At 44.3% G+C, this 13,908-nt stretch overlaps 1 protein-coding gene across 2 annotated transcripts in view; it reads left to right on the top strand.

Annotated features, from left to right (window-relative positions):
• HTT (huntingtin) overlaps positions 1–13,908 on the top strand; it is a 2,065,683-nt gene that overhangs the window by 960,809 nt on the left and 1,090,966 nt on the right. For both annotated transcript variants that reach the window (XM_085642500.1, XM_085642499.1), the window contains 2 exons: positions 4,783–4,893; positions 12,209–12,286. In XM_085642500.1, the coding sequence (XP_085498626.1) occupies positions 4,783–4,893; positions 12,209–12,286 (189 nt within the window). The remainder of the gene's footprint in view (positions 1–4,782; positions 4,894–12,208; positions 12,287–13,908) is intronic.

Raw genomic sequence — 13,908 nt, 5'->3', positions numbered from 1 at the left:
TGGACACAATAGACTTGCTGGGCAGAGCTATTTCCACGATGGTGGCTGTATGTCATCACACCTGGCTGAAAATACCTGGTTTTTCGGGGGATGTCCAAGCTAACCTCATGAACATGCTCTTCGATGGCTCCCTTCTCTTCAGAGACAAAACAGATGCTGTCCTTTAGCGTTTCAAGGACTTGCGGGCCACGGCCAAGTCTTTGGGCCACACCACAACTTCCCGACCCACATCTGCTTTTCGTTCCTTTTCGTAGCTATGAAAGGGGCTACCAACCGCGCCAAGCCTCTTCAAGCCAGCGGGCCTGCAAGTTCAGCAACCTCTGCGGAGCCGTGGACGCGGTTCACCCCGACCCCCTAGTCGGGAAGCAAGAAGTCGAGCCTAGTCACGATCCACTCCTGGGCCGCAAAACCTTCCTAGTCCGATGCCCCAAGAACATTCACAGCCAGTTTGTGGCAGAGTACGCCATCATCTCCACCACTGGCAGAACATCACATCAGACAGGTGGGTGTTGCAAATAGTCTGAAGGGGCTACTCCCTCCCCTTCGAGACTACCCCTCCATCTGTGACTCCAGTGTTCGATTGGCTGACCGATGATCACCTTGCTCTGCTCTGTGAGGAAGTCAAGACACTCTTGACCAGGGCAGCGATAGAAAGGGTTCCCGAGCCAGAAATAGACTGTGGTTGTTATTCACGCTATTTTCTGGTCCCAAAGAAGGACAGAGGCCTTCGTCCTATCCTAGACCATAGAACCCTCAACTACTTCCTCAAAAAGGAGAAGTTGAAGATGCTTACCCTAGCTCAAGTCCTGTCTGCCCTGGACCCAGGAGACTGGATGGTAGCGATGGACTTGCAGGATGCCTATTTTCATATCCCCATACTGCCTGCCCATCGTCGCTACCTGTGGTTTACGGTGAGCCACAAGCACTTTCAATTTGCAGTGCTCCCCTTCGACCTCACCAGCCCCCTTGGGTGTTTACAAAGGGGATGGCGGTGGCCGCAGCCCATATGCAGATAGGGGGTTCCAATCTTCCCCTATCCCAACGACTGGTTGGTGAAGGTGGGCTCGTCCCAAACAGTTGTCTTCCACCTCCTGCATTCGCTGAGGTTAACCATCAATGTGTCGAAGTCACACCTGACCTCCTCTCAGATGCTCCCTTTCATTGGGGCAGTTCTGGACACAGTGCAGATCCGGGCTTTTCTTCCGGAATGACAAATCCATTATATTCAGGCTGATACCGATGTTTCAGCCTCTATCCTGGATTTCGATAAGAATGTCTCTTGAGACTGTTGGGCCTCATGGCCTCCTGCATCCTGCGGGTGAACCATGCACGGTGGCACATGCAGGCTCTGCAATGGGACCTGAAATTCCAATGGACACAGCATCAAGGAACTCTCACCGACCTGGTTCAGATTTTGGAGGGCACTGCGAAAGACCTGCAGTGGTCGCTAACGGACCGCGACTGGATCAAGGGCAGACCCTCTCCCTTTCCCACCCAGATCTCACAGTAGTGAAAGATGCGTCCCTTCTGGGATGGGGTGGCCATCTGGGAGAGGTGGAGATCTGAGGACTCTGAAGGCAGAAGGCAGGCTCCATATCAGTCTGTTTGAGCTTCAACCGATCTGGCTGCCACTGAAAGCCTTTCTACGATCCATATAGGGAAGGCTGATACAGGTGTTCACGGACAAAACTACCACCATATGGTACTGCGACAAACAGGGTGAAGTGGGGTCTTGGACTCTTTGTCAAGAGGCCCTGCGTCTCTGGACTTGGCTAGAACAACAGGACTGGTGGTTCAACACCTGCCCGGTTCTCTGAACGCCAGGGCAGACGAGCTCAGCCGAAGGTGCCTTGCTGATCATGAGTGGCATCTCCTTTCGGAGGTGGCACAGGGTTTCTTTCAGTGGTGGGGAGCGCCTTGGTTAGATCTGTTTGACTCCGAAGTGAATGCGCAATGTCAGCAGTTTTGCACATTGGAGTTTCCAAGGTGGCTCTCCCTAGGCGACACTTTTTGCCGTGAGTGGAGTTCAGGCCTCCTATATGCTTTTCTGCACATACCACTCCTCCCCAGAGTGCTCAAGAAGATCAGGAGCGACCGGGCACAAGTTATTCCTGTGACTCCGGACTGGGCACGTGGAGTTTGGTATTCCAAGCTTCTAGACATGAGCATCGATCCTCCGATCAGGTTGCCCCCTCGGGAGGATCTTCTGTCGCAGCAGCAGGGGAGGGTTCTCCACCGAACCTGTCCACTCTCCGCCTCCTTGCGTGGAGATTGAGCTGCGACAGTTGACAGCTTTTGACCTCCGTCCCGAAGTCTGTGAGGTTATTCTGGCAGCCAGGCATCCCTCTAAGAAATCGGTATATCGCTGCTGATGGAACACATTTTGTAAATATTGTACAGAAAGGTCCATTGACCCCTTTTCTGCCTCCCTGGTGGATACCCTTTTGTTTATCCTTTCCTTGGCCCAGCAGGGCTCTGCCTTGGGCACTTTGAAGGGTTATCTTTCAGCCCTTTCAGCTTTTCTTCGGCTACAAGATCAGCCTTCACTTGTTTCCCCCTTCTCCTGCCACAATGGGACCTTAATTTGGTCCTCACCTTTTAGATGTGCGCAACGTGTAAGCCGATGCACAACTGCCCTTTAAGGTTGCTCACCATCAAAACAGCATTCTTAGTGGCAATTACCGCTGCTAGGAGGGTGAGAGAACTGAAGGCACTATCATCACAGCCTCCTTCCCTGATAGTTTTTCCAGAAAAAGTGGTGCTAAGAATCAGGGCGTCCTTTTTGCCCAAGTTTGTAACTCCCTTTAATCTGGAGCAGTCGGTTACTCTGCTCACTTTCTTTGCACCTCCGCATCCTTCCAAGGAGGAGGAGGGTCTCCACCGTAAGGACCCAAAAAGAGCATTATCATTCTAACTTGATTGCACTAAAGAGTTCTTGGTGGATGACCAACTCTTTATAGGATACGTTTGAGCAAAGAATGGGCATGCCGTTCTAAAGAGAACCATCTCTTGTTGGGTCATCCCCTGTATAAAAATCTGTTACGCCTTGGCAAAGAAGCAGCCCCCTGAAAGCCTTCGAGCCCATTCCACCAGGGCGAAAGCAGCCACCACAGACCTCCAGCATGACGTTCCAATTGCTGATATCTGTAGAGTTACCACGTGGGCGTCGCTACACTTGTTTGCCAGACACTATTACCTGGATTCTCAGGTTTGCAGGGAAGGCCTATTTGGCTGCTCTGCTCTGCAGGACTTTCTTGTCTAAAACCTCTTTGTAGTCCCTCCTCCAGTAAGGTATTGCTTGGGTATCTGTTCAGAGATAAGGAATCTGCAGCTAGATGTCTGTCAGATGGACAAATTTCTTACCTCCTGTAGCGCCTTATCTGGTAGAGACATGATCTAGCTGCAGATTGCTTACCGACCCACCCATCCTCCCCACACTGAGGAAATGTTTTTAGTGTCAAGTATGTTCCCCTTCAGGGCCCCAGCGGTTCTTTTTTAACACACCATGGTCAGTCACATCATGGCTTTGCATTTATGGCTTGGAAATTCGTGAAAATTACTGGCGTCCGCGCGCCGGAGTGGCGGTTATATTGATGAAGCGGACGTCATGACAACGAAAAATAGCGGAGTCAACCAACGCCACCTACCTGCGAGCAGGGGTACTACTAAGAAAAATCTTCCAGATCTAGCCTGACGCCTGGAAGTACAAAGGTAAGGAATCTGCGGCTAGATCATGTCTCTACGATTTAAGCGTTCCCGATGGTAAGTAACTTGTCCCTAGTGTCTAATTGGCAAAAACTCTTTTGAGGGTGGATTCTGGTGAATTGTCTTCTCATTGGTCCTTTTAAAGACAGATTCTGCCTGAGTTCGTCCATATTTATAAGACTGTTCCTTCCTCTTCGGCCCCTCCTACTTTCACTACTATCTTTATTCTGGCTTACTTTATGGTAACTACTCCGTCTCAGTCTTTGGGAAACCTGCTCTAATCTGCTGGAGCTTTCCTCCTTCTCAAGACATTTCTCCAGAAATCGTGAGATCAATCTGCTGTCCCTCTCATTCTCTTCCTGGCCTTTGCGGGCTTCCCCCATCTAGTCCCCATGAAGGACCTAGTAGACTCTTCATTTCTTCCACTGGCCACCAGATCTCCACTATGGAATTTGGCTGCAGCAGATTTCTAGCTCTTGTTCTCTTCACAAGTCTTGCTGCTTACACTTGTATAAATTTGAGTGATGAAAAGTTGATATTATAATGTAAGAATTGGTACGTATGGGACCCCTAGCATGAAAGAGAATCGTTTAAATATGCTGGTGTACTAGCAGTGTCTCTCCTAATTTGAGATTCTTTGCAAGGGCCTGCTGTATAGGCAGAAATTCCACCAGTGAAAATGCTCAGTAACTTTAAACTTGCTGGTGAAAGTGCACATTTTGCCTGAACATCCACTAGTGGACTTACCTTTGCTACTTTTCAACAGGCCATTATTCTAAAACCCATTTTCAGTAGTGACAGATGCTTTAAATGGGGTTCATACATCTGTGGAATTGCAAATCTGTACTGCCTAAAATCACCTATCTAACACCATCTTTCCAGAATGATCTGCATCACAGGATGGTATTTTTACTGTGTGATCATTAATACATGCACTGCAATGTTTATGTTAACTGAAAAATCTTCACAGATGGAAGACTGATTTGTGTTGAGCTACATGTACATTGTGAAATTGTCAATATGCATGAGTCAGCTTCTGAAACTTGCATATACTCTTCCTATTTTGTTTCCTACAAGGTTACATTAGATCTTCACAACAGTAATGAAAAGTTTGGAGGTTTTCTACGATCAGCCTTGGATGTCTTTTCTCAGCTTTTAGAACTTGCAACACTTCAGGATATTGGAAAGGTACTAGAAGTGCTTTGGTATTGATGTTTTTCAGGTGCACTTGAGTGGTAGAATTGATGTCCAAACGAGCAGGGACTTGTGTAATTTGTGCAATGGCTCTGCTCAGATTTTCCTAAAAGGCGGTTTTGTTTTCTTCATAAATTTGTCACTATTCTATGAATCTGTGCAAAAATTTCCCAAAGAAAATGTCATTCTATTCGAGTTCATCATGGCAGGATTCATGCAGATTTGTTCAAAAGAGGGGTGGGGCATGCAAGAATAAGGGGGTATTTAAAAAAGGGACTCTTAACTTTTTAAGAATCATTTTTAAGAATAATTGCTCTGACACAGGAAAAAAAGATTCATTGAATTACACCAAACTTGACATGAAACCAGAACTTTTCTCAAGGAAGTACCATTGCTCGGTTTGGTGTAATTCGTTTAGTACGTTTCCCAAAACTTTTGGGCAGGGTTTGAGTTATCCGGATCGCGAAGGTCTGACACATTAGGGGTTAGAAGTAAACAAAACCGTGATTGATGGAATGCTTGAATTAATTTTGGCCGTTTATAATTACTCCTGGTGCATCCCAGTCCATCATTATTTTGCCCAATGTTTCACCTCAGATTAGAATTAGATGTAGGCAGCTCAGCATTGATCTTGCTCCAATAGGAACAGTCCAGCCTAAACAGCCAAGCTAGGTCCTTTCTGAACCAGAACACAAGCAATCTCAGGCTGTTTTCAGCCTAACTGGGCCTTTTCAGCGGGGTGCAGCTTGGTTCCAGTGGCACAGTGAACTCGCGACCCATGTCTGTGTCGCACTCAAGACTTCACAAAAAATATACAAAAAAGTGATGGATGGAATGCTTGAATTAATCTCAGCCAGTGATAATAACTTTGGGCTGCATGCCAGTTACTCGTTTTTTTCCTACCATGCCGCCTCAGGTTAGACCCAGCTATATGTAAATTGGCCTTCAACCTGCTCCAATAGGAACAGTTCATCCCGAACTGCCAAGTCAGGCTCTCTCTGAAACAGAACACTAGTAACCCCAGACCTGGTTTACCCTTATTGGGGCTTGTCAACCAGGTGCAGCTTGGTGCCAGTGGCTGTATACACCTGGGTACACCTGTTACAATTAGAGAGCTTCACACTGAAGTAAACAAAATAGTGATGGGTGGAATGCTTGAATTGATTGACACTTGTAATTATTCGGGCACATCCCAGTTCATCAATACTTTGCCCACCATTCCACCTCAGCTTACGCCCAGCTATATGCAAATCAGCTTTGGTCCTGCTCCACCAGGAGCAGTCCAGCCCAAACTACCAAACCAGTTATTCTCACAACTACAACACAAACAACCCTATCCTCTTGGAGCAGGATCTATGCTTTACCCATAAATTGCAAATGTTAGCTTTGGTTTTAACACCTCAGCATATGTTAAATAATAGAAACCTAAGAAAGTCACTTAAAAAAAAAATTATGGTTGCAAATTAAAACCAATGAAACATTTGCAATTCCTGGTTTAAGCCACAATCCATGACTCAAACAATAGCCATGCAAACCATGAATCCTACACCTACTGCAATGCTCTTGACCTGACTCTTAATGCGAAAATACAAAAATTTGATGCATGGAATGCTTGAATTTCCTCAGCCATTGGGAATTTCTCTAGGCCACGTCCCAATACATCGTTTTTTGTCCACCGTGCCATCTCAAATTAGACCCAGACATACTCAATTTAGAGTGGATCCTGCTTCTTAGGATTCTTAGGTTTCTATTTTCAACATTCGCTGATGTATTAAAACTAAAACTAACCCTAATTGACTTTAACCTTGTTTTCAGTAAAAGTAAAAAAAAAAAACTAAAAAAAAAACACACGAACGCATCACCCTCCCTTAGTCCTTTCCCTGTATGTTATTGGCTTTATGTATAGCTGGCCTGTTAATCTTTGTCGCATTTCTTTCATGAATAATAACCTTCTGTAGTTAGAAATCTTTAACTAATAGCTGATAGTGGTTCCTCATATATTCATTTTAGTGGTACTCACGGACTTCAATCCCATCCCTCTGTAGGCTACTGCAGTCCATATTTATCCCCTACTGTTATAAGGTTAAGCCTAATCAGGGGTACATGGGGGATTATTTTTCTGGGGAGAATTATTTGATTCTAACCGCGATTGTGGTAAATTGGAAGGGTGTATCAGATTATGTTCATACTGGGGCACTCTGTGAATATTGTAAAATAGTGTTTGATGGCATGTGTGACTGTAGATGCACATGCTTAGCATACGTTTGCCATCTAGTGTTGGGCTTGGAAGTGTTTTTTTCTTCTAAGAAATTTTTCGAGTCAACAGATGTAGTGACTCCGCCTATTGTTTGCAATGCGCATGGTCGTTGACTCCATTGTTAGGTTGTTTTTTTGCACCATCAGGTTCGGAAGTGTGGTCTTCTGCTCCGTCATGGTATTGCCGGTTCCTACTAATTAGGCTTTGAATGTCGGTATTGTTAATAATCGCTGTTACTTAGATAGCTTCATGGAATGCTTGATGATGCATTCTAGTTGACCGAGGCCCAGAGGGCCTTCGCCCTGAGGGGCAAACCTTTTTTCAATGTTTAATCCATGCAATGGCTATCTGGTGATGGAACGGCCGCCCTTTAGATTTTACCCACACTGCCACTCCCAAGTTCCCACACACCAACTAACATCTAGTGTGTATCTTGTGCCTTTTTCCAGAGCACCAAGAATCCACTTGTAAGCCTTGCTAGTCGTTCCGATGGAAGAAGAGCTGCGTGATCGGCGCACAAGAAGGCTCAAGATGTCCCGATGCACAATCGTAGACACTCCAGATATATTCGGGTCCAAAGACAACCACCACGAGGCCCAAGCTCAAGTGTCGGCAGTGGATGAGGGTATCCTTTCACATGGCAGCTGTTTGTAATCCAAGCTTGAGATCCAGGACCTTCCACCAGGACAGACTGTGAATACAGTGCCCCCTCCATCACAGCCACTGCATCAGCAAACTATCCCAGAGAGTCAACCATCCACTTTGGATCTACCAAAATATGTGCACCGGCCACCAGCACCCTCTGGCCATGGTCTGTACCGAACAGCCATATCAAAAACACTCAGTGCCGAAAGAGTAGCACAAAGGCACAGTCACCAGTCTCCGGCCTCGAGCCCAGACTCAGAGTTGAGAGCCACATCACTGAAACCTCGACCATCTTCGACGTAAAAATTATTTGCCTCAGGATCAAAATCTTTGGTGTTGAAAGCCACTTCGGAGTCAAAATCTCACTCCAGATCCAAACAAAGGGACAGTTCTGAAACTGTAGAACCTGTGCTTCAGTGGCTGCAGGAACACATCAATTCAAGGCAAAAACTGAAACATATTCACTCAGACACTGGTTAAATACTAGCTACATGTCCTAGGACAAACGAAAAGCCAGCTAACCAACAATTAGACTTGAAGAAGCTTTGGAGGTCCCCTGCCAACACAGGAAAAGAGTTTACAAGGCCACCAGTCCACCGCCCATCAGTCAATCACCACCTTTGACACCAAGGGCACACACTCCACCACTTTCACCTTCTGCAGATACATTATTCGCCACAAGAATCCATTCATTTTTTTGGGCAACATGGGACTGACGGGGACCAAGGGGATGATGGAGGCCAGTGCTCCATTCTACCACAGGATGACTTGTGGGACACATATGACACTGACCCACATTCGGGTCCAGACTTGTATCCAGCAAAGCCTTTCTCTTCAGACGATACCACTACCTACCATGATATTTTAGGTACAGCAGCCAGTTATCATAAGGTTCAACTCCACATTGAACCACTGGAGGATGACTTCTTATTTGAGATACTTTCATCCTCTCAACGCTCAGCCCAATACCTGCTGATGCTCAAGGGTATGCTAAGATATACACCAGCCATTAAAAAAACAAAAACAGTTAAGACAGGAGTATCATTACACTGAGGGTAGATAAAAAATACAAACCCTTCCCTGCCGACTCAACTTTCATAAAGGGTCAACTACAACCAGACAAGGAAGCTAGAAAAATAAATGCTGCAGGGAAGAGAGTAAAAACAAAAACAAAAAAAACCCCCACAAAGTTGCCAATACGGTTATATCTTTTTTTTGCAAAAGACTAGTTCAAAAAGGTGCAAAGACTCCAATGAATGTCACCCATATCTATTTTCAGCAAAAATTCTTTTTTATTCCATTTCATAAAAGAAGGAACACATTTATCTTTTCTTTAAAAATGTGATTCTCTTGTTAACAACACACGCATAAACTCATTGGTTTAAGCAGGGAAAAGAGTGGCGGCACAATTGGCTAACGACTGGAGAATTGCTAACTCCTTTTGTCTTCTCTCAAGTTATGATCGGACACACTGGGATGAAATGAAGGGGCCCCTCCAGAATCTCTCAGATTGCCCCTAGGCCAAACTGATTGGCAACACTCTTTTCGCTGTGCTCTAGATGCAGCCGATACAGCCTCATGATGCCTTAACACCAGAGTCCTCATTCACCGGCATGCCTAGCTTAAAGTTTCAGGCTGCAAGCCTGAAGAGCAACAAAATATTCTTACACTTCCTTTTAATGGGGATCACCTCGTTGGCCCTCAAGTAGACTCTGTACTTGAAAAAATTAGAAAAGACAATGAAGCCGCTAAAGCTATGGAGGCTTAACGAGGTACACGCACAACAAGGTACTTTTCATCGCTCCCCATATCGTGGAGCAGCCAAACCCACATCTTCTGTCACTTCCACCTCACATCAGTGTCTCCAGTCACAAACTACATCGCCCTGGGGGTTCTATAAAGGGGCAACAACTCAAGAGGCTGGGGCAGTTTCTCAAAACCATTTGTTACCGCCACAAAACCTTGACTCGCCCACCATTCCCCCGATTACAACGCCTTCACATACAGCCTTACCTGGGAGCCATCCTCAACTTGGATAGCTTACCCAATCACAGCAAGGATTCAGTGCTTTCAAACCCTTATGCCACACTTTTAGCCTCACCTGCGTATACCAGTGAGAAGAGTTATGCATCTCCTAGGGACCATGGCATCATGCATAGCCATAATACCTCATGCCAGACTCAATATGCTCCCATTGCAGGAATGCTTAGCTCGTCAGTGGTCTCAACCAGAAAGTCAACTGGAAGATCTAGTGGTGATTAGCCTTCAAGCTTGCCAATCTCTGCAGTGGTGGAATTCCAATAATATTCTAAAGGGACTGCCTTTCCTAGATCCTGCACTGCAGAGGAGCATAACAATGGACGCATCACTCATAGGTTGCCTCACATCCCAGCACAGTTCGCCCCTTTGTATTGCTGTAACTGCAGTAAACAATTAGCACTTACTTCAATATTAACTGTAGTTTTTCAGCAAAGTTGGTGCATATAGTGTTGTAGATCTCTAGACACTTGTTTTTGGATTCCCCCCTTCATCAGTAGAGAACCAAAAACAATTTGATTTGGGGTTGCTGGAAATGTTGCGAAAGTCTTCACAGATCTCAGTACCACTCACAGGCACACAGATGCATCTGTCTCAAGAGACCCTTTTAAACAGAAGGGGTTTGGGAGCATACTGCCTTACATCCCAGCGCAGAAACACACATGTCTAGAGATGTACAGCCCTATCTACTCCAATGCTGGTGAAATACTACAGTTCATTTTAAAGTAAGCGCTAATTGCATATTGCATGTACCATAATGCAAAGGGGCGAACAGTGCTGGGATGTGAGGCAGTGTGCTCGCTACTCCATCTCTGGAAACGCTTTGTACTCTATTGTCATTCAGTGCATATTAACCCATTTACACCAAAGGCAAAATACATGTTTACCTTCCACATTTACAAACATCTGGGTTAGCTTTCACTTACATAAGGCTGTTGGTAGTAGCAGCATACCTACAAATGGAGACGAAACATCTATAGTAAAGCTTTTTTAGAGTGCCTCAAAAGAGTTATCCTGACTTGGGTCCCTCCAACTCTTGCTTGGAATCGCAACATTGTGTTTACAAGTTTAATGGGCCCCCCATGTTAACCTCTTTGCACATGCCCTCTCCAATTTCTGTCATGGAAAGTTACATTTCTCATTGCAACCACTCATGTATTGAGAATCAGGTATTAACTGTAGAGGAACCATTTGTTCAACTCCATAAAGACAAGGTGGCATATGTACTAACCCTAATTTCCTTCCCAAAGTTGTCTCCCAATTCCACTTAAACCAATCCATTGAGTTGCAATGTTCTTTACCGAACCAAACTCAGTAGCAGAAAGAGATTTAAACACATTAGATGCTAAAAGAGCTCTCATGTATTATGTTGATAGAACGCTATCATTTTGAAAAGCTCAACAACACTTTGTTGCATTCTCAAAGACACATAAGGTAAGAGAGATTTCTAAATCTGGCATTTCATGCTGGATTGTAAAATGTATACAGAGCTGTTATACCAAAGCTATAAGACCACTCCCTATCCCTCCCAAAGCTCGCTCTACTCGTAAAAACGGAGCTTCCATGGCTTTCTTGGGAAATATTCCCATGGCTGACATATGTAAGGCAGCTACATGGACTACACCGCGCATATTTGCCAAACACTACTGTGTTGATGTTATGGCCCAGCTACAAGCCAATGTTGGTCAAGAAGTTTTATGCACATTGTTTCAAACAAATACAATCCACACAGGCTAGCCACTGCTTACAGAGGAACACCGCTATACAGTTTATGCTAAACATGTGTATTTACAGCCACACATGCCATCAAACAGAAAATGTTACTTTACCAGTAAGCATCTGTTTGTGGCATGTAGTGCTGTAGATTCACATGGCACTCTCCCTCCTCCGGGACTCTTTTGTGTTAGTTGCACTTATCTGCATTATACATTAAAACATTACATTACTTTTGCTTGTTCATGTCAATAAGATTCATCATCCTTTACACTCCATCCTCACCAGCCAAGCGGCAAACAATCAAGTCGATGACCATGCGCATTGCAAGCAAAAGGAGGAGTCACTACACCTTGTGGCTTTAAAGACTTGTTCGAAGAAAAAACAAATTGCACACTTCTAGCCCAATACTAGGTGGCAGACCTATGCTAAGCATGTGAATCTATAGTACTACATGCCACAAACAGATGCTTACTGGGTAAATAGCATGTTCCGTATATCATTAGCTGTAATAATTTGGGTTTCCCCACAGTGTGAAATATGGATACTTTTAAGTATATTAGAGAACGTCTACCCAATTAAATTTGTGTGAATCAAGTATTATATAAACTCTTGCATTCATTTTATATTAAATGTGCTTGTTTTTATTTTAAACAGTGTGTTGAAGAAGTTCTCAGTTATCTGAAATCCTGCTTTAACAGGGAACCAATGATGTCTACGGTTTGTGTTCAACAGGTAAACTGCTGTGTAGCGAGTTTATATCAGATTTACAGAATAGTTCATTGCATTTGGTCAATGTACGTGGCTTACTCTACTCCATACCTGCTTTAGAGAGTTAAAAAGACTTTGGTTCAGAGATGGGGTTTGCAAGTCCACTTCAAAATGAATGGGCAGAATTAATTTTTACATGGATTTGGGATCGCTGCACATTAAACATTGAATTCTGGGTTTTACAGCCCCAACTGATCCTGTGAAGAAAGAACCATAAATAGGTGTTTCTTAGGTATTTTCATTCACTAAAATTTGTTTTTAATAGATAGTATCAAGTTTTCTTAGCAGGGGAGGCTTGGCATTTCTGTGAAGAAGTGGTCGAAGATACGGTTGTCACTGTGTTGATATTTACCTTCATTCCTGATACCTGTCTGTAAATGGTGGTTAAAACATGAATGTCAGCAAAATCTACTATTTCTCTTCGTTTTTTCAAATTTTAATTCACATTAATACTACGCCCAAGACAGCAGGCCACACTGGGCAACATGAAATATCCATGCCTTTCTTAATAGGACAGTACCACAGTAAAGTACTGTTTCTGCATATACTATATTCCTTTCGTGTTGTCTATCAGTATTGTCCAAGTCTCCAGATGTTACTTACGACAACACCACTACCGTCACATGGGCCTCGACCTTCTGAAAACAGGGATGTCGTAGTTTACGTTCTGCTGAGGTTCTGGGATTTAACAAACTATATGTGGGGTGGTGCAGGAGTAATAGGAGGATGTAGGAATGCAGAGATAATCGAGGTGAGAGTTCATTTTCAATAGTGTCAGAAGGTAAGAGGGTACCACCAGGACCATGCACCTTCAGTGGGGGAGCAACAGGACCATGGGAAACGTATGGTCCCTGTGCGTCACTGCCCAGTATGGATGCCGGACGGTATTTTCAAATTCGTATTCATCTACAAGCACTAGAACTATCTGGAATTGCGTTCACAGCCAAATCCATAATTTCTTTTTTTTTGCAAAATGTAGAACTTACTGGAAGGTTTTTGAACACAATTTTTTAAAATAATATTCAGCATTTCCGATGTACTCATGAGCATCATTTGTATGTTTTTCAGTGTCTTTTTTATCTGAAGAATGCATGTGATAATATATTGTTTTCTTCCTGATTAAAAATCTCAGTTATCGTTTTCTTAACACATTTAAAATGTGGGTGCATTGTGCAAACATTGGATCACCAGTGACTATAACATAGGCAAAGAAGGTAGGCATGCCTCATATGTATACTCCTTATATTACGTCATGCTGCAGCTATCCGTGAACCATGCTAAATTAATTGTTATGCTGTATGAGTATTCTATCACCAGATCTCTTCCTGGTGTGGGGGGCAGCAATAGCATAAACGTTTAATTGACTGGAGGCTATCCTGCCTTTATTTCCAGCCCTAGACAGTGGTTAGACATGTCCTGTGTTTTCAGTACACTACCTTTGTTTGACCGGAATCTGCGTGTTCTATTACTGTTCTGGTATTCCTGTGTGAGAGCTAGATGCTGTTACAGGAAGACTATGCTAAGAGTCAACTGAAGTTTGAACTTCATCCCTTCATACCAATAAAATGAGAAGCACCACACCTTCT

This window comes from Triturus cristatus, chromosome 2_2 (genome assembly GCF_964204655.1).
Source record: "Triturus cristatus chromosome 2_2, aTriCri1.1, whole genome shotgun sequence".
Classification (NCBI taxonomy): Eukaryota; Metazoa; Chordata; class Amphibia; order Caudata; family Salamandridae; genus Triturus; species Triturus cristatus.
This window is presented reverse-complemented; position numbering and strand designations above follow the sequence as displayed.